At 28.8% G+C, this 21,941-nt stretch overlaps 1 protein-coding gene and 7 non-coding genes across 9 annotated transcripts; 6 read left to right on the top strand and 2 right to left on the bottom strand.

Annotated features, from left to right (window-relative positions):
- Positions 1–5,494: 5,494 nt before the first annotated feature.
- Positions 5,495–15,320, bottom strand: LOC111686098 (tetraspanin-13). Of its 2 annotated transcripts, XR_006940662.1 has the most exons (5): positions 14,892–15,320; positions 11,945–12,112; positions 9,597–9,941; positions 7,185–8,220; positions 5,495–5,831 (listed from the first exon to the last, which is right to left on the bottom strand). XR_006940662.1 is itself a non-coding variant. In XM_023448403.2 (4 exons), exons 1-4 carry the CDS (start codon positions 14,949–14,951, stop codon positions 5,736–5,738), a joined length of 669 nt encoding a protein of 222 aa, XP_023304171.2. In that variant the 5' UTR covers positions 14,952–15,315; the 3' UTR covers positions 5,495–5,735. The 2 variants fall into 2 exon arrangements, 1 of the variants encoding a protein (XP_023304171.2); XM_023448403.2 differs by lacking the exon at positions 7,185–8,220 and having other exon boundaries at positions 14,892–15,315.
- Positions 15,321–16,551: 1,231 nt separating this feature from the next.
- On the top strand, positions 16,552–16,624 carry Trnak-cuu. Its single transcript has one exon. It is a non-coding gene; the product is annotated as a tRNA-Lys (tRNA).
- Positions 16,625–16,865: 241 nt separating this feature from the next.
- Positions 16,866–16,938, top strand: Trnak-cuu. Its single transcript has one exon. It is a non-coding gene; the product is annotated as a tRNA-Lys (tRNA).
- A 275-nt stretch (positions 16,939–17,213) lies between these two features.
- On the top strand, positions 17,214–17,286 carry Trnak-cuu. Its single transcript has one exon. It is a non-coding gene; the product is annotated as a tRNA-Lys (tRNA).
- A 222-nt stretch (positions 17,287–17,508) lies between these two features.
- Trnak-cuu lies at positions 17,509–17,581 on the top strand. The gene has a single exon. It is a non-coding gene; the product is annotated as a tRNA-Lys (tRNA).
- Positions 17,582–17,873: 292 nt separating this feature from the next.
- On the top strand, positions 17,874–17,951 carry Trnak-cuu. The gene has a single exon. It is a non-coding gene; the product is annotated as a tRNA-Lys (tRNA).
- A 226-nt stretch (positions 17,952–18,177) lies between these two features.
- Positions 18,178–18,250, top strand: Trnak-cuu. The gene has a single exon. It is a non-coding gene; the product is annotated as a tRNA-Lys (tRNA).
- Positions 18,251–18,997: 747 nt separating this feature from the next.
- Positions 18,998–19,070, bottom strand: Trnak-cuu. The gene has a single exon. It is a non-coding gene; the product is annotated as a tRNA-Lys (tRNA).
- Between the last annotated feature and the right edge of the window lie 2,871 nt (positions 19,071–21,941).

Below are 21,941 nucleotides of genomic sequence, written 5' to 3'. Positions count from 1 at the left end.
TTTTGAGTGAAAACATAAAAGTGAGTTTTTCTCAAAAACTATAAGAGATACAGCAAAAACAAGCGAAATCTGTTATCACTTTTATTTCCCACCAAAAACCGATATTTTATTTCGAAAACTATAAGAGACACAGCAAAACATAAAAGTGAGTTTTCTCGAAAACTATAAGAGATTCAGCAAAAACAAGAGAAATCTGTGATCACTTTTATTTCCCACTAAAAACCGATATTTTGAGTTAAAACATAAAAGTGCGTTTTTCTCGAATACTATAAGAGATACAGCAAAAACAAGACAAATCTGTGATCACTTTTATTTCCCACCAAAAACCAATATTTTGAGAGAAAACATAAAAGTGAGTTTTTCTCGAAAACTATAAGAGATACAGCAAAAACAAGAGAAATCTGTGATCACTTTTATTTTCCACAAAAACCGATTATTTGAGTGAAAACATAAAAGTGCGTTTTTCTCGAAAACTATAAGAGATACAGCTAAAACAAGAGAAATCTGTGATCACTTTTATTTCCCACCAAAAACCGATATTTTGAGTGAAAACATAAAAGTGCGTTTTTCTCGAAAACTATAAGAGGTACAGCTAAAACAAGAGAAATCTGTGATCACTTCTATTTCCCACCAAAAACCTATATTTTGAGTGAAAACATAAAAGTGCGTTTTTTTCGAATACTATAAGAGATACAGAAAAAACAAGCGAGATTTGTGATCACTTTTATTTCCCACCAAAAACCGATATTTTGAGTGAAAACATAAAAGTTCGTTTTTCTCGAAAACTATAAGAGATACAGCAAAAACAAGCGAAATCTGTGATCACTTTTATTTCCCACCAAAAACCAATATTTTGAGAGAAAACATAAAAGTGCGTTTTTCTCGAAACCTAAAAGAGATACAGCAAAAACAAGAGAAATCTGTGATCACTTTTATTTCCCACCAAAAACCGATATTTTGAGTGAAAACATAAACGTGCGTTTTTCTCGAAAACTATTAGAGATACAGCAAAAACAAGAGAAATCTGTGATCACTTTTATTTCCCACCAAAAACCAATATTTTGAGTGAAAACATAAAAGTGAGTTTTTCTCGAAAACTATAAGAGATACAGCAAAAACAAGAGAAATCTGTGATCACTTTTATTTCCCACCAAAATCGATATTTTGAGTGAAAACATAAAAGTTCGTTTTTCTTGAAAACTATAAGAGATACAGCAAAAACAAGCGAAATCTGTGATCACTTTTATTTCCCACCAAAAACCAATATTTTGAGAGAAAACATAAAAGTTCGTTTTTCTCGAAACCTATAAGAGATACAGCAAAAACAAGCGAAATCTGTGATTACTTTTATTTCCCACCAAAGACCGATAGTTTGAGTGAAAACATAAAAGTGCGTTTTTCTCGAAAACTATAAGAGATACAGCAAAAACAAAAGAAATCTGTGATCACTTTTGTTTCCCACCAAAAACCAATATTTTGATTGAAAACATAAAAGTGAGTTTTTCTCGAAAACTATAAGAGATACAGCAAAAACAAGAGAAATCTGTGATAACTTTTATTTCCCATCAAAAACCGATATTTTGAGTGAAAACATAAAAGTGCGTTTTTCTCGAAATCTATAAGAGATACAGCAAAAACAAGAGAAATCTGTGATCACTTTTATTTCCCACCAAAAACCGATATTTGGTGTGAAAACATAAAAGTGCGTTTTTCTCGAAAACTATAAGAGATACAGCAAAAACAAGAGAAATCTGTGATCACTTTTATTTCCCAACAAAAACCGATATTTTGAGTGAAAACATAAAAGTGAGTTTTTCTCGAAAACTATAAGAAATACAGCAAAAACAAGAGAAATCTGTGATCACTTTTATTTTCCACCAAAAACCGATATTTTAAGTGAAAACATAAAAGTGCGTTTTTCTCGAAAACTATAAGAGATACAGCAAAAACAAAAGAAATCTGTGATCACTTTTATTTTGAGAAAAAACATAAAAGTGAGTTTTTCTCGAAAACTATAAGAGATACAGCAAAAACAAGAGAAATCTGTGATCACTTTTATTTCCCACCAAAAACCGATATTTTGAGTGAAAACATAAAAGTGCGTTTTTCTCGAAAACTATAAGAGATACAGCAAAAACAAGAGAAATCTGTGATCACTTTTATTTCCCACCAAAAACCAATATTTTGAGAGAAAACATAAAAGTGAGTTTTTCTCGAAAACTATAAGAGATACAGCAAAAACAAGAGAAATCTGTGATCACTTTTATTTTCCACCAAAAACCGATATTTTGAGTGAAAACATAAAAGTGCGTTTTTCTCGAAAACTATAAGAGATACAGCTAAAACAAGAGAAATCTGTGATCACTTTTATTTCCCACCAAAAACCGATATTTTGAGTGAAAACATATAAGTGCGTTTTTCTCGAAAACTATAAGAGGTACAGCTAAAACAAGAGAAATCTGTGATCACTTTTATTTCCCACCAAAAACCGATATTTTATTTCGAAAACTATAAGAGACACAGCAAAAACAAGAGAAATCTGTGATCACTTTTATTTCCCACCAAAAACCGATATTTTGAGTGAAAACATAAAAGTGCGTTTTTCTCGAAAACTATAAGAGATACAGCAAAAACAAGAGAAATCTGTGATCACTTTTATTTCCCACCAAAAACCAATATTTTGAGAGAAAACATAAAAGTGAGTTTTTCTCGAAAACTATAAGAGATACAGCAAAAACAAGAGAAATCTGTGATCACTTTTATTTTCCACCAAAAACCGATATTTTGAGTGAAAACATAAAAGTGCGTTTTTCTCGAAAACTATAAGAGATACAGCTAAAACAAGAGAAATCTGTGATCACTTTTATTTCCCACCAAAAACCGATATTTTATTTCGAAAACTATAAGAGGCACAGCAAAAACAAGAGAAATCTGTGATTACTTTTATTTCCCACCAAAAACCGATATTTTAAGTGAAAACATAAAAGTGCGTTTTTCTCGAAAACTATAAGAGATACAGCAAAAAGAAAAGAAATCTGTGATCACTTTTATTTTGAGAAAAAACATAAAAGTGAGTTTTTCTCGAAAACTATAAGAGATACAGCAAAAACAAGAGAAATCTGTGATCACTTTTATTTCCCACCAAAAACCGATATTTTGAGTGAAAACATAAAAGTGCGTTTTTCTCGAAAACTATAAGAGATACAGCAAAAACAAGAGAAATCTGTGATCACTTTTATTTCCCACCAAAAACCAATATTTTGAGAGAAAACATAAAAGTGAGTTTTTCTCGAAAACTATAAGAGATACAGCAAAAACAAGAGAAATCTGTGATCACTTTTATTTTCCACCAAAAACCGATATTTTGAGTGAAAACATATAGGTGCGTTTTTCTCGAAAACTATAAGAGATACAGCAAAAACAAAAGAAATCAGTGATTACTTTTATTTCCCACCAAAAACCGATATTTTGAGTGAAAACATAAAAGTGCGTTTTTCTCGAAAACTATAAGAGGTACAGCTAAAACAAGAGAAATCTGTGATCACTTCTATTTCCCACCAAAAACCGATATTTTGAGTGAAAACATAAAAGTTCGTTTTTCTCGAAAACTATAAGAGATACAGCAAAAACAAGAGAAATCTGTGATCACTTTTATTACTCAACTAAACCTATAAGAGATACTGCAAATGCTAACGAAAGTTGTGATCAGTTAGTTATATAACTATGTATGATCGATTATAATTACTTGTTGTATCGAATTAAATAAATATAAAATGTTTAGATTTTCTATAATGACAAAAATTTTACAAATAAAGGTGTATTCGCACTGTTATAACGTCTCAAATATGGCCAAAAACCCGATATTTTACAATCTTCATAACACGATATTTTGAAAATCTTGAATGATCCTGAAGGCCAGATTTAGATTAAACGATAAAGAAAGTTTCATTTAGCGATGTTTGTATTCGAGATCCAAATTTTGCTATGTGAAACAGCAAAACATGTCCACGATTATAAGAGTTAAAATTTGAATTCCGTGAAATAAGGTCTTTGTGATAAAATATATATATAAAATATAAAAAATATGTATATCAAAATAAAGCTAACTTTTTGAATAGTAAAAATAATGTAAGTTACTGATTAAATGTGTCAAATGGCGAATATTTATAAATTGTTTTTTATCTTAAATTTATTTTTTTTAATAAAACTACATTTTCTTTAAAGATGTTTTTTATATTTTTATTTCAATCACAGCACAGAATACAGAGATTATTTCTTTTTTTCTTTAATTTTTAACATAAAATGTTAAATGAATATTTTTTTAATGAGTGACTGAGTGTGAACGTAGAATATTGTTTATATAGAGTTTGTTGTTTGTTTTTTTTTTTCTTAATATGAATGAAATTGTTTTTCTTAATAGAGTTTATATGACTGTTTTTTTTATTTTATTAAACTATATAGAAAAGGTAGAAAAAACTTAAGGAAACTTATTTAAAAAGAAAAAGCTAAACAAGTTTTTAGAAATGAGTTTGATAGTTTTTTTAAATTTGTTTTTGATTAATTTCTATATAACAACAACATTATTAATTTCAACTACTTTTTCCAACATTTCTTTTGATATATAGTATTCAAATACATGGAGACAACTAATATATTTTTTTTGTTAATTTTTCATTATGTAGACATAGATTTTTTGGTATTTTTTATATTATGGTTTAATTTTGTTTAACTATTTAAATGGATTTTTTTATAATCTCAGTTTTCAGTTTTATATTTTAACATAAACAAATTTTATAAATTTTATCTTGTATCTTAGAGATAAAGGTAAATAGATTTAAGTTTTTATTTTTTGCAAGATTTATGATTGTTTTTTAAGTTTTTTTTAATTTGTTTATAGGTGAGTAGTTGTTAGTGTTGTTTTTAAATAAATTTATTTTGTTTATGATAATTTTAGTTAAACATTTTTGCAAATTTTGTTAAAATTTATCATAAACTCAAGGTAGTTTTATGAGCAAAATAGTGTTAAGGTTAAAAGAGTATGATTTGTTAAATTTTAGAACATAAAATCTTAAAAAAATAATAATCTCATAATGAAAATATTTAACATTAAATAAAATAATGAAAAAACTGCACTTTGAAAGCTAGGTACTACATCTGAGTAAATTTGCAACACCATAGCAAATTAGTTGTATAAATAACAAAATAGATGACTACTTTAAAGATTGAAATATGTAAAAATTATTCTACATTTGCTAGTCTTGCTAATTTACTATTAAAAAAGAGATTTTAATTTTTACCTCTAAAAGTTTTTAAACTCTTTGAGCACAGCAAGAATTTATTAAAAATATATCTCTGTACATAAAATTTTTTCAAATATTTATATAAAATTGCATTGATTGCAATTTCAAAAACTCTTGTAAAATTGCAATAGTAATTTTAAAATATTTTTTAACAGTGCAGTTTAAAAATTAAAAAAAAAACTTAACTAAAATAATAATTTAGTAATTTGTTTTATTAAAGATTTTTCATTTATTATTAAACAATAATCAGCCTTCGTCCCATTTTGACTAATAAATTAAATTACAAAAAAAGTAAAACAAAAACTAAAACTTTAAAAATTAATTAGTAACCTTTAAAAAATTGTATCTTTTAACTAAACTACTTGAATCCTGATATTTTCAATAAAAAATTTTTATAATATGCCTAGTTATGTTATATGTTTTTGGATTTGATCTTTAATATAAATAATTGTGGGGAAATATTGCACGAGCAGGTAGATAATGAGGATCTTGTTGATTGCGATAACGACGGGCTAAAAAGACAGCAAGTACCTGGAAAAGGAAGAGAGAGAAAGGAAATTGCTTAGTAAAGGTATTCGTATATTTAAAACATTAAAAAATTATAAATAAAAAATTATAAAATATAATAAATAAAGTAAATAAAATTAATATTAAAAATAAGAATGTTTAAATAAATACAATCTAATATTTGTCAATAACAAACGTGGAAAATTAGATTTTAAAAGAAAAAAGTTTTTTGTTTTTCATTCTTTTTTACTTTCTATAGTCCAGTCTATAGTCTAGTCTATAGTCTAGTCATAGTCTAGTCATAGTCTAGTCATAGTCTAGTCATAGTCTAGTCATAGTCTAGTCATAGTCTAGTCATAGTCTAGTCATAGTCTAGTCATAGTCTAGTCATAGTCTAGTCATAGTCTAGTCATAGTCTAGTCATAGTCTAGTCATAGTCTAGTCATAGTCTAGTCATAGTCTAGTCATAGTCTAGTCATAGTCTAGTCATAGTCTAGTCATAGTCTAGTCATAGTCTAGTCATAGTCTAGTCATAGTCTAGTCATAGTCTAGTCATAGTCTAGTCATAGTCTAGTCATAGTCTAGTCATAGTCTAGTCATAGTCTAGTCATAGTCTAGTCATAGTCTAGTCATAGTCTAGTCATAGTCTAGTCATAGTCTAGTCATAGTCTAGTCATAGTCTAGTCATAGTCTAGTCATAGTCTAGTCATAGTCTAGTCATAGTCTAGTCATAGTCTAGTCATAGTCTAGTCATAGTCTAGTCATAGTCTAGTCATAGTCTAGTCATAGTCTAGTCATAGTCTAGTCATAGTCTAGTCATAGTCTAGTCATAGTCTAGTCATAGTCTAGTCATAGTCTAGTCATAGTCTAGTCATAGTCTAGTCATAGTCTAGTCATAGTCTAGTCATAGTCATAGTCATAGTCTAATCTAGTCTAGTCTAGTCTAGTCATAGTCTAGTCTAGTCTAGTATAGTCTAGTCTAGTCATAGTCTAGTCATAGTCTAGTCATAGTCTAGTCATAGTCTAGTCATAGTCTAGTCATAGTCTAGTCATAGTCTAGTCATAGTCTAGTCATAGTCTAGTCATAGTCTAGTCATAGTCTAGTCATAGTCTAGTCATAGTTTAGTCATAGTCTAGTCAAGTCTTATTTCCCTAACTGCAAAAAATTGGCATTTAAAACAGGTTATGTCTGCAAATAAGTCATTTTATCTGCATACGTCGAATTAATTACTTTAAATACCTGTCGAGAGAAAATTAAAAAAAAGTATAAAGAAAATAAATAAAAATATAACAAAATTAATAAACGATAAATCAAAGTAAAATTATTAAATAATCAAATAAGTGAAGATTATTTTTTAAACATGAATATTTGCTCACCCAATAATTGATGGTTCTCAAGATTAAAGTTAGATTGTGTGAAAAAGTATGCAAAGTAATATACTTCCAAAAACATTCATAAAAAGTAGTTAATTTGATTAATTCTGATGATTTATATTAATGTATTTTATATTAAAAAAAAGCTTAATGAAACCCGGGTAAAGTTAGTGCTATGATAAAAAACTTGGTGGATTAATAAAAAGTTCTTATAAAATAATTGTTTACATGACTTTCTATTTAAAAAAAATACAAAACGAAGGCTGTACAAGAGAATAAACGCAATTGGTTAAGACTTCAAAGGAAATTACAACGAGAAAGGAATTCTTCTTCAATTTAAAACGCAACGCTGCAATTGTGTTTAAACTCATAAGTAGAGATACAAGTTTTTTTTTAATATGAAGTAATAAATATTTTTGACTTAAAAACTAAAATTATACGTAATAAATTGTATTTTTTCATTCGGTTTTAATTTGTTTATAATTATAATAATATATTGTTTATAAATGAAGTATGAAAATGTAATAATGTTATTAATGATTATTATGTATCGTATAATAATTCGTATATAATTAAGTATTAGAATGCATGTTTTCATTTGTATATAATGTATGATTGATTAATTTATGATAATTTTATGAATAAATATTAATTATATTTTCACGTATATGTATGCATGTATGTATGTAATGTATAATAAATATTTGTTTAATAAACATAATTTTGTTTATTTAATTATAATTATATTTTTATTTTTTAAATATTTCTTTAAAATAGCCCTAAAATACTAATTATTGTATGTCTGTGTGTGAAAATGTGTGTGTAGTAAAAAGATTTGGAGATTTTTTTTGAAAATTTTAAGAGAAATGTGTCATTTCATGGACTGACTAGAAGATTTTAAGATTAGAATGTTTGTTGTTATTTAATTTTAGTTTTGTTTAGTGTTACAATTATTTAAATGAATTTAAAGAAATGCACTGGGTAAACCGCGAGGATCTTTTTGATTACGATAACGTACAGTTAGCCAAACACCAATAAACTATAATATTAATTTTTTGGTTTGCAGGATTAGTTGTTATGAGAGAGAGAGAAAAAAAGAGAAGAGTTAAATATTTAATGGTTAGTTATTAAAGTAAATTTCAGAAGGCAATATTTGATACTAGGGATAATCACATTTTATTATACAAATTGGCATATTTGCAATTAATAATAAATTTTAAATATTTAATGATAAAATGTGCGAAAGATCTATGTTTATCCCTAGTATCAGAGTAAGGTAATGGTTACAGTTATATTTTGTATATTAACAGTTAGGAATTCGGCTGTGCCGAATGTTATATGATGTTCACGAAAACATATGCTTTATGTTGTTGTAGTTTTCAGATGTTAAATTTTTGTGTGTAAATAATAGCCAACAACAACATAAAGTGGCCTCCGGTAGGTAAGTGATTAGTGTTCTAGTCCTTTAGTCCGGAGGTGATGGGCTCTATCTATCTATCTATCTATCTATCTATCTATCTATTTATCTATCTATCTATCTATCTATCTATCTATCTATCTATCTATCTATCTATCTATCTATCTATCTATCTATCTATTTATTTATCTATTTATCTATTTATCTATTTATCTATCTATCTATCTATCTATCTATCTATCTATCTATCTATCTATCTATCTATCTATCTATCTATCTATCTATCTATCTATCTATCTATCTATCTATCTATCTATCTATCTATCTATCTATCTATCTATCTATCTATCTATCTATCTATCTATCTATCTATCTATCTATCTATCTATCTATCTATCTATCTATCTATATCTATATCTATATATCTATCTATCTATATATCTATCTATCTATCTATCTATCTATCTATCTATCTATCTATCTATCTATCTATCTATCTATCTATCTATCTATCTATCTATCTATCTATCTATCTATCTATATATCTATCTATCTATCTATCTATCTATCTATCTATCTACCTATCTATCTACCTATCTATCTATCTATCTATCTATCTATCTATCTATCTATCTATCTATCTATCTATCTATCTTTCTATCTATCTATCTATCTATCTATCTATCTATCTATCTATCTATCTATCTATCTATCTATCTATCTATCTATCTATCTATCTATCCATATATCTATCTATCCATATATCTATCTATCTATCTATCTATCTATCTATCTATCTATCTATCTATATATCTATCTATCTGATTGGAATAAACATACAGACAAACATATGGACAGAAAGACGGACTTACAAACGGACAGAAATTAATCAAATCTTAAACTATAATTAAAATTCAAAATCATCTCTTCTTAATTACTACATTTTTTTTATTAAACCAAGAGGCAATTTTAAATCCTTTTATCGGTCCCACACTTACCTCTGTAAAACTAAAGAATATACCCAAACCACCGCACAATTTAAAGGCATAATTGATTTTATCCTCCAACTTAGGCAAACAGGGTGAACACTGACAATTAAGATCATACGATGAGCCGCAACATTGCTTTTGAATAACATCACACGAGACATCGGCCGAGGTCGAGGTGCTAGTCGAATTAAAGCCACAGCAAAGGAAAGTATCCTGAACCTGTTTGCGCATAGAGTCGGGTACACGATTCCATCCTTCTTCAGCAAATTCTTGTTGCTGTTCGGAATTAACAGCCAAACAAGAGCTGGCAATGGAGAATTGTATCAGGAAGAGCAAAAACAAAATGATCATGTACTATTGAAATATGAAAATATGTTAAAGAAAACCAATTTCTGTAATCTATCATTTTAATTATCTTTAAGGAAATATATTTTAATTATAGCGTTCCCAATTCAAATTTAAATGTCAGTTTTAAGTACATATGTTCCTGTTATTATTTTAAATAATTCTGTGATTTGTATGTTGTATTGCATATTTACTTGTTATTATAATTTATATATTACGCTGTTTACGTTTCTTTTTTTACTTTGTCTTTCAATTCTTTATTGTGTCATTGTCTTGTTGTTGCCGCTCTGACTTGAAGCAACGTCATGGGGTTCATAGTAACATTGATAACCTTGTTTGTCGTTTACGTTTCATAGAAAATATATATAATGTACTATATTTAGGTATATGTGTATTATTAAACCCCCTGCTTGCCAACCAGCACGTTTACCATTTAGTCTGTGTGTCTGCTTAACTGTCAGTCTGATTATTTTAAAATCGACATCATAATAAAACTAATGGTTCGTTGCTGTAGTAGAAGGCCAAAAAAGGGGAGTTAAACTAACCTATGTTAAGTGTTGGATTAGTCGTTCATACACCTAAATATCATCGTTTAGGTCTATGTGACTCTTACTCAATGTTTTATAAGTTTGTTTCATTTTACTTTTCAGATAATTGTATTGACACAATAATTATCTCCGGCTTAATTAAATTTACCGTTATAATGTGCTTTCTGTACTCTCTTTCTCGTTGGGCGATTTGCAATTTAAATTGTATTTTTAATATAATTTTTTATTTATAATTAAAATGTTTACAAACATTGAAAAGATTTGTGCATTTAAATGGTTGTTTAGAGAAAAACAAAATTAACAGAGAACGAGTAAGAAGCTAGAAGTCGGGCGAGGCCGACCATATAATACCCTACATCTTTTACAAAAACAAAATGTGATTTAGTTGTCATAATAAAGAATTTAAGCTGAATTGTACCTTGCATCAGATAAACATACTTAAGACGTTTATTGTTGAATAAAATTGTGAACATTTAAGTGAAATTTTGATGGGGTCTTTTCATAGGGGCTAGGCTTGTCATATGAGGACCTATTCGTGAGGGCAATCAAGTCTACGGCATCATAGAAGATTATGTGCCAAATTTCATTTAATTATCTCCAAAATTGCGTCATGTAGTTTGATTACAAGGCTTACAAGGCCTATTCGGCGGTTCAGTTATATGGGGGCTAAGCGAAATAATGGACCAATTTTGACCATTTTCAATAGTCTTCGTCTACGGTACCATAAAAGATCATGTGTCAAATTTCATTGAATTATCTCCAAAATTGCGACCTGCAGTTTGATTACAAGGTTTACAATGCCTATTCGGAGGTTCAGTTGTATGGAGGCTAGGTGAAATAAATGAACCGATATTAACCAATAGAAGACAATAGAAGATCATGTACCAAATTTCATCGGACGGACGGACGGATGGACAAACGGAAGGACATAGATAAATCGACTCAGAAAATTATTCTGAGCAGATTGGTATACTTTATATGACCAATATTATTGTGCGTTACAAACATCAGCACAAACCCAATAAAACCTCCCCACAAAGTGGTGTAGGGTATAATAAATGAATGACTAAATAAATGACGAAATTGCAAAGAATTTGTTTGTAAAATCTGTTGTAGTTGTTGTTAATGGATTTATATTTTTATATATATTTACCGCAATGTCATGAATTCGAGTGCAAAATAGGGAGGTACGATTTTGTGGGGACAGAATTAAAAAAAAGAACATTGATAGTAGTAGTTTCTAGTTCGGAGAGTCTCTTGTACAGAAAATTTAGTTAACGTACGTTGACACCTATTACAACGTTGTATCCACTAAATTTGGAGATTCATATATATTTAAGACCCCAAACGAAACACCAATGTTTGTTTAATGTCCGGTATTAAAGGTCGCAGTTAAAGTTTATCTTTTGCTAATCTGAGGATTTCTTCTTTATTATTATTTTGGATTTTATTTAAAAAGGATACGAAAAACAGCATAACTTGATGATGTTTAACGGCACCAACCAGGCCCAGTATGGAAATTAATATTAAAATTATACCACATGCCAATATACCGCCAACTATAGGAAGATTTGTAACAATTGAAGCAGCACGAGCATAAACGCCAACGCCAATTAACAGGAAACCAACCAGCTGTAAAACATGAACAAATATATATTTTTTAAGAAATTCATAAAACAACCGCGATAATATTTACAACAAAGTATTGGCTTTTGTTAAATATGTATTAAATACAACAATAGCAGCAATAATATAAATGAAATATGCTTGAAATGAGAAAATTTTGTACAAAAATTAAGAAATAAAAAATGTGAAGAAAAAGAAAAGGTAGAAAATTAGACGCGTTAGCAACGAATTTTTTGATGCCTTATACTGATGTAAAAGCAACAATTGTTCGGTTTATTGAAGTCCACAGTACATTGCACTAGCTTACTTTTTCTGAAATATGTATAAATGTGGTTGAAACATAAAGCTTCTATAAATTTGCATTATTGAAGATTTTAGAACACTATTTCTTACCGAGAACTTGTACTATTCATTCCCTATATCACAATGTCTATTATCTATGTAAAGTCTGTTTCGGCGTCCGAAACTTATAGAACACAATGGTTTATATTTAGCGAATTTAGTGAATTCCATATCCAATTCATATGTCATTACTTGAACGATCATGATCGCCAATTCAGAGATCATATAAGCTGGTCTTCTTAAAATCATAAATGAGTGATAATAAATGCGTTAAATTCTAAATCAAAGATAATAAATTGAAGTAATGCTATGTATACACGATTGTTAGATCTTACAATGTTGGCTGTAAAATGTGCATAAAATATCTAATAATAGTGTAAACTTACAAATTTTGTCTTTCAATATTGTCAGTTATGCTTTTTCTTACAACATTGCAAAAGAAAAAATGTAAGTTCAGACTGTTCAGATTGTTAGACATTTTCTAAACATTTGACTGACATCGTTGTAAGATCTGACAACCGTGTATCATGGTTATAAGTAATATACCATCGCAGTTTCTCTTCAAATACATCTTTCATCAAATACTATATTGCAATGGTCTGAATGCTTTACATGAACACCTTGCGGTAGGGCGGTCTCCGAATGACATCAATGAAGAATATTTAAGTGACAATTTTGTACATGGTACTGCCGGATCATGTACAATCACTTTGCAGCAGTACTCGAACTATCTTCCAAGTAATCACGTTGAGGATTGATAAGTAGCACAATGCTACCCTGACAGGCGGAGGAATGCCGGACGAACCAAAAGAAAGGCAGTCCGAAATAGATCATGATTCCTTAGTCGAGATAATGCGACAAAGTATGCTGGAATTCCCAAAGTTAAACGAACCTAATAATTGTCCCGACAGGTTGAGTGAATGAGAACTTCCCTGACGTTCCCAGGAACGACGCGATTCTCAGTCGACCAAAGAATGTCAACTCAGCAGCAGCTGTATCATCCGAAAGTTTTTTCCCCAGGAAAGATCATCCAGTCACAGTCAATCTGTTACAAAAGCAACAGCAGAACTTCCATGAAGTAAAAGGTATACTAAAAGAAATACTATACTAGAAGACTTTTTTGAATTTTTAACATGTAAATTGGTTCCATTCTCAGATCATAAAGAACGATCTGCAGAATGGCAGGTAACTACCGAATGTCAACCTGACAATTCCCCATCATATACTGGAGCCTTACTACGCAAGGCAGTAAAAGATACTCAAGGGGTTTTAGATTCCTGCATTATTTACTTTGTTGGACATTTCACCAATAAACATAGACTCGGGGTCCTCTAAATCAAGATCTAGTAGCTAAATGGGGTCGTGCCTTTGTTACAGGAGAATGCAAATATTCCTATTTATCGTTGACTCCGGATAGTGTTGTTTTGTTATAGAGTTACTGCAATGGAAAGAGTTCCTTTTGAAATAAGGGAGCTCATTCCTGATACTCGCATAATTATATAGAACAACTTTATCAAAACTCCCTGTAAAAGTAGAGATCATCTATAGAAAAATAAAAGTAAAATAAAAATTGTAAGTTTTGTTTTACATCTTCAACAACATTTTTCTGCCAACCTTGTAAGATCTGACAACCGTGTATTACAGCTTTTAGATACTTAATTTAAATGATTTTCTAAATAAAGATATTTCTAGACAATGTAGTTTTTTTAACACGCCAATTACATTCAAAATTTCAAAACATAAAATGGACTGATAAACAATAAAGTTATTAAGAAGTTACAAAAGGTTTAACAAAATCAATATACCCGCCATATTTGTGGTGATAAAAACATTGAAACATTGATAATAATCTTAAACTAAACTAACCAAAGAAAACTTGCAACAACAACAGCTGTAGCAAGATTTTTTTTAAAGAACAAAGAAGAATCTTTATAAGGAGATAGATGTTTTTTTTTCTTGTTTATATAAAATAAAAATTGAAAAAAAAAAAATAGATAAAAATCAAACAAGACAACAGAAAATAAAACAAATAACAGAGCATAAATAAACTCATAAATAAAATAAAGAAGGGGTGAAATAAATCGATATTTATTTTACCAATACAACAACAAGTAAGTAAGAAAGAAAAACCTTGTGAAAATACTAGAAAAAATATTGCACAAGTTTTACAATATTGCAAGTTTTTCTAAATAGTATTCCATTTTAATATTTCAATTACTTAGCAGGAGATCAATAGGCCAGATTGTTTTTAGTTGTATGAAACGATAATTTTTTCCAATAAGAAATTTTCAAACAATAACTAAAAAACAAGAAGTGTGTGTGTACTTTGAGCGATTTGCTTTGTTATTATAGTTGTTGTGTATAACAATTTTTTTTAAAGTATGTATTATTGCTGTAGTTGTTGTATTTAATTTATTAAATTTAAAGTTTTGTTTGCACTTACCACATATAAAATATTTAAAGCAATTAATGCATTTTTCGAACATGTAAAACCTCCACACATTTTGTTATAATTTTTTTCTTATTACTGTTTTTTTTCAGTCTTCTTCTTTTTTTTTTTTGTGTAAAAACTTTATATAAATTTTTACGATTTGTTTAATTTGTAAGTTTAACTAAACACTTTCGCTTTTTTTTGAGGAGGGAATAAATTTCCCCGTTTTTTCTTAACTTTTTATTTATATTGCTGTTATTTGTTTGGGGTTGTTGTTGGTGGTGTAATTTTATTTTAGATTAATTACTATTTTTTATAAGAAAATAAAAAATAAATGTATACAATAATAAAATCTTTATTTTTTTCTTTTGTCTGTATCGTTGCCGTCTTTCACTGTTCTTGTTTTTCTATACACTGTGTCTGTCGTTTGGATTTTTTTCCTTCTCTGTCCTCTCTAAAAAAAACACACACAATTTTAGCTGCTGTCAGTTACTTAATTTTTGTTTGTGCGTTTGACAGTTATTTTTAGTAGAGAGTGGTGGTGGTATGGTGAGTTCACAAGTAAATCAGTGCTGACAACATTGAGGTTAAAATGTGTGAAGAAAAGAAACACAGTGCTGACATTTGAATGTATTAACGGAAATGGAAATTTAAAAGGTGTTTCAGTAGACCAAACAAAATTAGTCGCAAAACTAATCAAACTGGGGAACTTTAGATAAAATACAGGTCTTCATCTATCAAATAAGGGTCCAATAAACTCATGTTCTACAACAAATATACAGGTTTGTAAGGATTGCTTTATGTACCATAATACCACTTAAAAGGAACCACAACCTCGAGAATGACAAATATAAAGACTAAGAAACAACTTTATGTAGTATACATACATATATTTAATTTCTGAAAGTGGAAAAGCTTCATAGCAATTCTAATAAGATTTAGTAAATGAATGTATTTTTATATAAATTATATTTCATCTGAATTTTAAAGTTTGGTAATGTTTTTAAGTGATTTATGGACGTGAGATGTAAGAACAAAATTTTATCAAGTTATGTTTTTATATGGACACAGAGATGGACAGACTCAGAAATTGATACTGAACCTATACTTTAAGGCCAATATTTCATATTTTGGACGTTACAATTAACAGAACAAACTCAAAATACCTTACGCACTATTGTGGTTTTAAAAATTAAATAAAACTATGTAAAATTGTATTTCATAGAACCTAGTATTTGTTGTTAAATCGAAATTTGTTGATATTTATTTAAAAATCTAAATATGTACATAAATACAAATTCTTTCATTCGAAAAGAAAACTAGTGAAAAGCTATTTGAGTTACCGACTACAAACATGAATTTGCATAGAAATCCTTGCCCTGGTTCTAAGTTACCAAATATGTATCATACTTTTCTATGACAATGACTACATATCGTTTAGATTACATATATAAATACAACCTCCTTCATTAGTCATCATCGATTAATAAACTTTAGTAGCTGTATACGTTTTATATTATTACCTGTAATCGCTTATGGTAAGTACTTGTCTCCAATGACGTCAACGTCTTATAATGTGCGAAAAATTTCATGATCTTCTCTACATTATTGCCAAATTTCACTTGCTTGTTAGAAAAACTGTACAAAAATATTTAGCCACGACTGTAGATATGCCCGGCTAGCTCAGTCGGTAGAGCATGAGACTCTTAATCTCAGGGTCGTGGGTTCGAGCCCCACGTTGGGCGCAGAAATGCTTTTTTGGTGACAAAATAAATACATACATACAGAATAATTATTTCGATTATGGCTGCACTTTAAAAATATATATACAATTTACAAATAAATGTTCCTTTATAAAGCATAAGATCTTGTCTAGTGATCTTTAAACAAGTTCTATGTAATTTGCGTTACAAGCATGATCATGCGCTATTGCGAAATTTCATTTACTACATACAAAACAGTAATTGGACATTGCGTTCTTTAACAGCCCGGCTAGCTCAGTCGGTAGAGCATGAGACTCTTAATCTCAGGGTCGTGGGTTCGAGCCCCACGTTGGGCGCAGACAATTATTTTCATTGAAAATTAAATGTTAATGAAAAAAATTAACAATTAATTTCTTTCAAGATCAAGTATAATAACTGAATTGAAAATTGTTAAGTTAATTAATTACATCTTGAATGAATGATCTGTTAGAAGAATCTATTAATGTAAATATATCTATACATATGTATGTTTGTTTACAACTTTTTTCAACTGAAACTTTTCTCCTAAATATTAAATTATCTTGCGCTGTTGCCAAATTTCTGTTTGTATAACGGTGACCCAATTCCAACAGCCCGGCTAGCTCAGTCGGTAGAGCATGAGACTCTTAATCTCAGGGTCGTGGGTTCGAGCCCCACGTTGGGCGCAAAATATTTTTTTTATAAATCTGTATAAATTGCCACTAATTCAATTACGTAATTGTTTTGTAAGTTGTTATAATAGAATAAATGATCATAATATTGGTGGTCAATATTTTCCTTTAAATTTGTATTTAAATAATTGATCAGTTTGCGGCATTGACAAATTTCCATAATTAAATGCGCTATTGCAGAATTTGTGTATAAATTGTGATGACCTACTTATAATTGCCCGGCTAGCTCAGTCGGTAGAGCATGAGACTCTTAATCTCAGGGTCGTGGGTTCGAGCCCCAAGTTGGGCGTAATTCAATATTTTCCCACAAAGAATATTGAAATTGCTCAATTTAAAACCTTTATAAGTCTCGAATAATAATTTCTTAAATAGAAAATCGCTTAAGCTGTTAGTAATTAACAAAGTTAATTGTTAATTACTAATAATGAAACCTTTACAAGTCTCGAATAATAATTTCTTAAATAGAAAATCGCTTAAGCTGTTAGTAATTAACAAAGTTAATTGTTAATTATTAATAATCCTGTTACTAATTGAGTTTTTAAGATTGATGCACAGTTCAAATTTCTGTGATAACTTTTGTGACCTAATTCCAACAGCTCAGTCGGTAGAGCATGAGACTCTTAATCTCAGGGTCGTGGGTTCGAGCCCCACGTTGGGCGCAATATAATATTTTCCAAAAAGAAAATATTAAATAAGAGAAGAAAGTTAAATTTTATTTAAAATTTATATAATTCTCGAATAGGATTTCCACAAGTAGAAAATCGTTTAAGGATTTGTTCGGGACAAACGATCTTGTTAGTAGTAATTGAATATGTTATAGAATTTTTTAGTTATTTTATTCAACATTTAAATTTCTGTGTAAGTTATTGTGACTTAATTGTAACAGCCCGGCTAGCTCAGTCGGTAGAGCATGAGACTCTTAATCTCAGGGTCGTGGGTTCGAGCCCCACGTTGGGCGCAGCTAAGCTTTTTGTATAAGGTATTAACATGGGGACTATATTCCGGTCCCCATATTTGCAAATGCTTGTTTGTTATACAGTTTCGTGCTCATGATCTTACTATTCGGAACGACCCATGTCACATTCTCGAGTCGTGTCATATTCACTCAAAGATTTGTTGACTCAATGATTTTCGAAAGCATTTTTTGGCTATTTGGTTTGTTATAGCCTCAATCATCCAACATAATGAGTATTAAGATAGAACTTTTTTTTACCAGACAATGTTAGATCATTTAATTTTTGTCCTTTTAACCCATTATATTAAGTTTTATGGAGTCATGCTTAAATTCAAATTTAATTCTTGTCCTTTAACGCATTATATTCAGTATAGTAAAGTCAATTTATGAAGAAGTTGACCGTTATATTTTTATTTTCATTTTCTGTATAGGAGTTAGAGTTAAAAGAGGCCCAACTATTATGAAAATCGGCTGTATTGTTTATAAAAAAGCTATGTTTTGCTTAGAAACTATATAATATATTTAACACTGTTGTATGGGGGCCAGCTGAAATAATGGACCAATTGTAACTTTTCTAATAATGTTCGTCTTTGGGTCAAAATAAAGTATGAAATTATCCTGCGAAGCATAGCATGCGTACAAGTTTAAATGGATACAGAGACGGTCAGGGGTTGGGCGATACAACCACGGTAGTGGGTATATATTAAATAAGGCTTATAAATAAATATTATTTGACAAAAAGTTTAACTGCGCCCAACGTGGGGCTCGAACCCACGACCCTGAGATTAAGAGTCTCATGCTCTACCGACTGAGCTAGCCGGGCTGTTGCCAACCTAATAGAAAACTTTTCATGTTAAATATTTTGTCATGTAAATTACTACACTTTAAAATTATTAAAATAAACTTATGAATAGTATAAAGCTTTTTTAACTTTAGCAGCAGCTGTTAACATAATGACTTTTATATGTAAGTGTAGCCAACTATTCTGAAATAAAGCTAAAACTAAAAGCTATTTTTTCAAACATTAAAAACCAGTGACAGCCAGTATTTTGTTATTGTTTTTTTTTTTGCAATTTCTAACTTAGTTAATGTCTCTAAAGTTGTGTTATAGTTTTAATTAAAACAAACAGCTGATAGTTTTAAACGCACAGACAAAAAATAAAATTGTAAATAAATTAAACTATTGAAAACTAAAAATAAGTTGAAACAAAAAACAGTTATTAAGTTCCGGTGTTCAAACGATATAAGACGTCAAGTGGAAGAGAAAATTTTATAAAATAAGAAAAATAATGAATATAATGTATAAAAGTAATAAAATAAAATTAAAAGAAAAATTTAAAAGAATATAAAAAGAATACATCTAAAGGAAAAAGTGGTAAAATAGAATCAGTTTAAAGAAAAGTGTTTAAAATTAACAAGGATATTAAGTTTTTTTTTTAATATTTTTTTAGTTTATTTTTTGATTACATAAAACAAGAGCGTTTTTTGATAATTTTATTAATAAAAAAGAAAAAATTCTTAAAAAATTAATCAAAATTAACTTTTTTTTTAGTAATATAAATTTTTTTAATTTTCATTTAATTCATTTAAACGCGAGTTCGGTTCATGAAAATAAGATCATCACTTCCGGTTATTTGTCTACTACTTACTGCTCATACATATGTATGTACATACACACAAACAAATATAAAAAGTCATTTTATTTTATTTAATGCTAAAGTATTAAATAAATAAAAATTATTTTGCACTAAAACAACAACTACAACATCTATAAAAATTAAATTAAAACAAAATCCCATTGATATAACAACAGCAACAACTTCAAAAACAACGAAAACATTTTAATTATTAACAATTGATAAAGATCAGTGCGAAATTTTGATTGCAACTTTACAACAGCAGCTGTTTTTTTTATTATTTAATATCAATTGAGAGCGATTTTAATTACACTCCCTCTCTTGTTGTAACCTAATAGCAACAATTTGGAGTTGGTACTTTTTTGTTAAAAATAAAAACCTTTTGTTTTTAGTAACAGCTTTAATAATCCTCTCTTTCTCTCTGTATTTCTCATATTTTTAGAGATAATTGTTGTCTAAACACTCCTAATAAATAAAATCACTTAAAAACTTAAATAATTGCTCTTATTATATTATTACAATTACAATCATATAAAAATTGGCCAATAATAAAGTAGCAACAAACACTACTATAGCTCTAACTGTTTGCAAAATCATGGACGATCATATGACATCCTATACCAATTATAAAATTTTTTTTGGTTTCATGATTTGTAAGAAAATTATGGGTGTTTAAGTAACTCTGTATATGGGCCATGTGGAAAATCAGAAGTATCATTAGAAAACAAAGTTTTGCTAGTTTTTGTAGGGATGCAACACAAAAGGTTTATTTGGAGATCTGGTTGTGGGGCAACCATTTCTACTATATGGCTTAGTCCTTTATACCCTCAGTTTCAATTGCAAATCGTGCACAAAACGGAATATTATAACCATTAGAATTTTGACCCTTAGTAAGATTACAAGTTTAATATTTTAACTGAAAGAATGCACAAACCAAAAATACCTTCCACACTATAGAGTTGTAAGGTATAACAGCACAATAATTAAAACAGTTAGATTTCAGTTAGCTTCGAAAATATCAAACTATAGTCTAGTCTAAATTCTAGTTTATAGTCTAGTCTATAGTCTAATCTATAGTCTAGTCTAAAGTCTAGTCTATAATCTAAAGTCTAGTTTAAAATCTAGTTTATAGTCTAGTCTTTAGTCTAGTCCATAGTCTAGTCTATAGTCTTGTCTATAGTCTACTCTATAGTCTAGTCTATAGTCTACTCTATAGTCTAGCCTATAGTCTAGTCTATTGTCTAGTCTATAGTCTATGGTCTATAGTCAAATATACGAACCAAAATAAAGAGTAAAATTTTATAAAACATTGAAAATAGTCTTTCTATAAACGTTGTTTTTCAATTAAGCCCCACGTGAAAATGATCGTTAATACAAAACACCTGTTTTATTCGTTCCAATACTCCCTCTCTCTTATTCATAATACACTCAAAAAAAAAAAAACTTATACTCTCTATTACCAATAATGTCGATTTGGAGCCAAAATATGTTTGTAATTGCAAAAAAGAAATGTGAAAAAATCAACAAAATTAAGCTAAAATTAAAGTTTACTAAAAAACAAATTGATTTTTTTTTACACAGTGAGTACAAACAATAACACACAGTAATCATCATACACTATTTAATGACACCAGTTGTATATGTGTGGAGCATACTAATCGAAATGTATTTGATTTAAAAGTAAAACGACAAAAAATAACAGATTTTATTTTAAATTTTCTATTTACATACACAGTTTTAAGAGTTACCAACCATTTTAAGGATTTAATTTTGATGATATTCAGAGTACAATGGTTTTTTTTTTTTTGGGCAATGCGCAAAAACTTAACATACTAAACAGACTATAGAATAAACTATACAATTGGGACAATAGAGTAGACTATAGAATTGAAACTAAAGACTATAGAATAGACTATACAATTGGGACAATAGAGTAGACTATAGAATTGAAACTAAAAACTAGACTATAGACTAGACTATAGACTAGACTATAGACTAGACTATAGACTAGACTATAGACTAGACTATAGACTAGACTATAGACTAGACTATAGACT

The sequence above is a fragment of the Lucilia cuprina genome, chromosome 4 (assembly GCF_022045245.1).
Source record: "Lucilia cuprina isolate Lc7/37 chromosome 4, ASM2204524v1, whole genome shotgun sequence".
Taxonomy (NCBI): Eukaryota; Metazoa; Arthropoda; class Insecta; order Diptera; family Calliphoridae; genus Lucilia; species Lucilia cuprina.
The sequence above is the reverse complement of the archived record's forward strand: the minus strand, read 5'-3'. Positions and strand labels throughout refer to the sequence as shown.

Bases quoted from the DNA above. Each gene is read 5' to 3' on its own strand.
- LOC111686098 (XM_023448403.2), bottom strand. From the start codon at position 14,951: ATGTGTGGAGGTTTTACATGTTCGAAAAATGCATTAATTGCTTTAAAT. The intron at 12,113-14,891 runs GTAAGTGCAAAC...CATGTTTTACAG, and splicing joins CTTTAAATATTTTATATGTG to CTGGTTGGTTTCCTGTTAAT. The intron at 5,832-9,596 runs GTAAGTGTGGGA...TTCCTTTTCCAG, and splicing joins TATTCTTTAGTTTTACAGAG to GTACTTGCTGTCTTTTTAGC.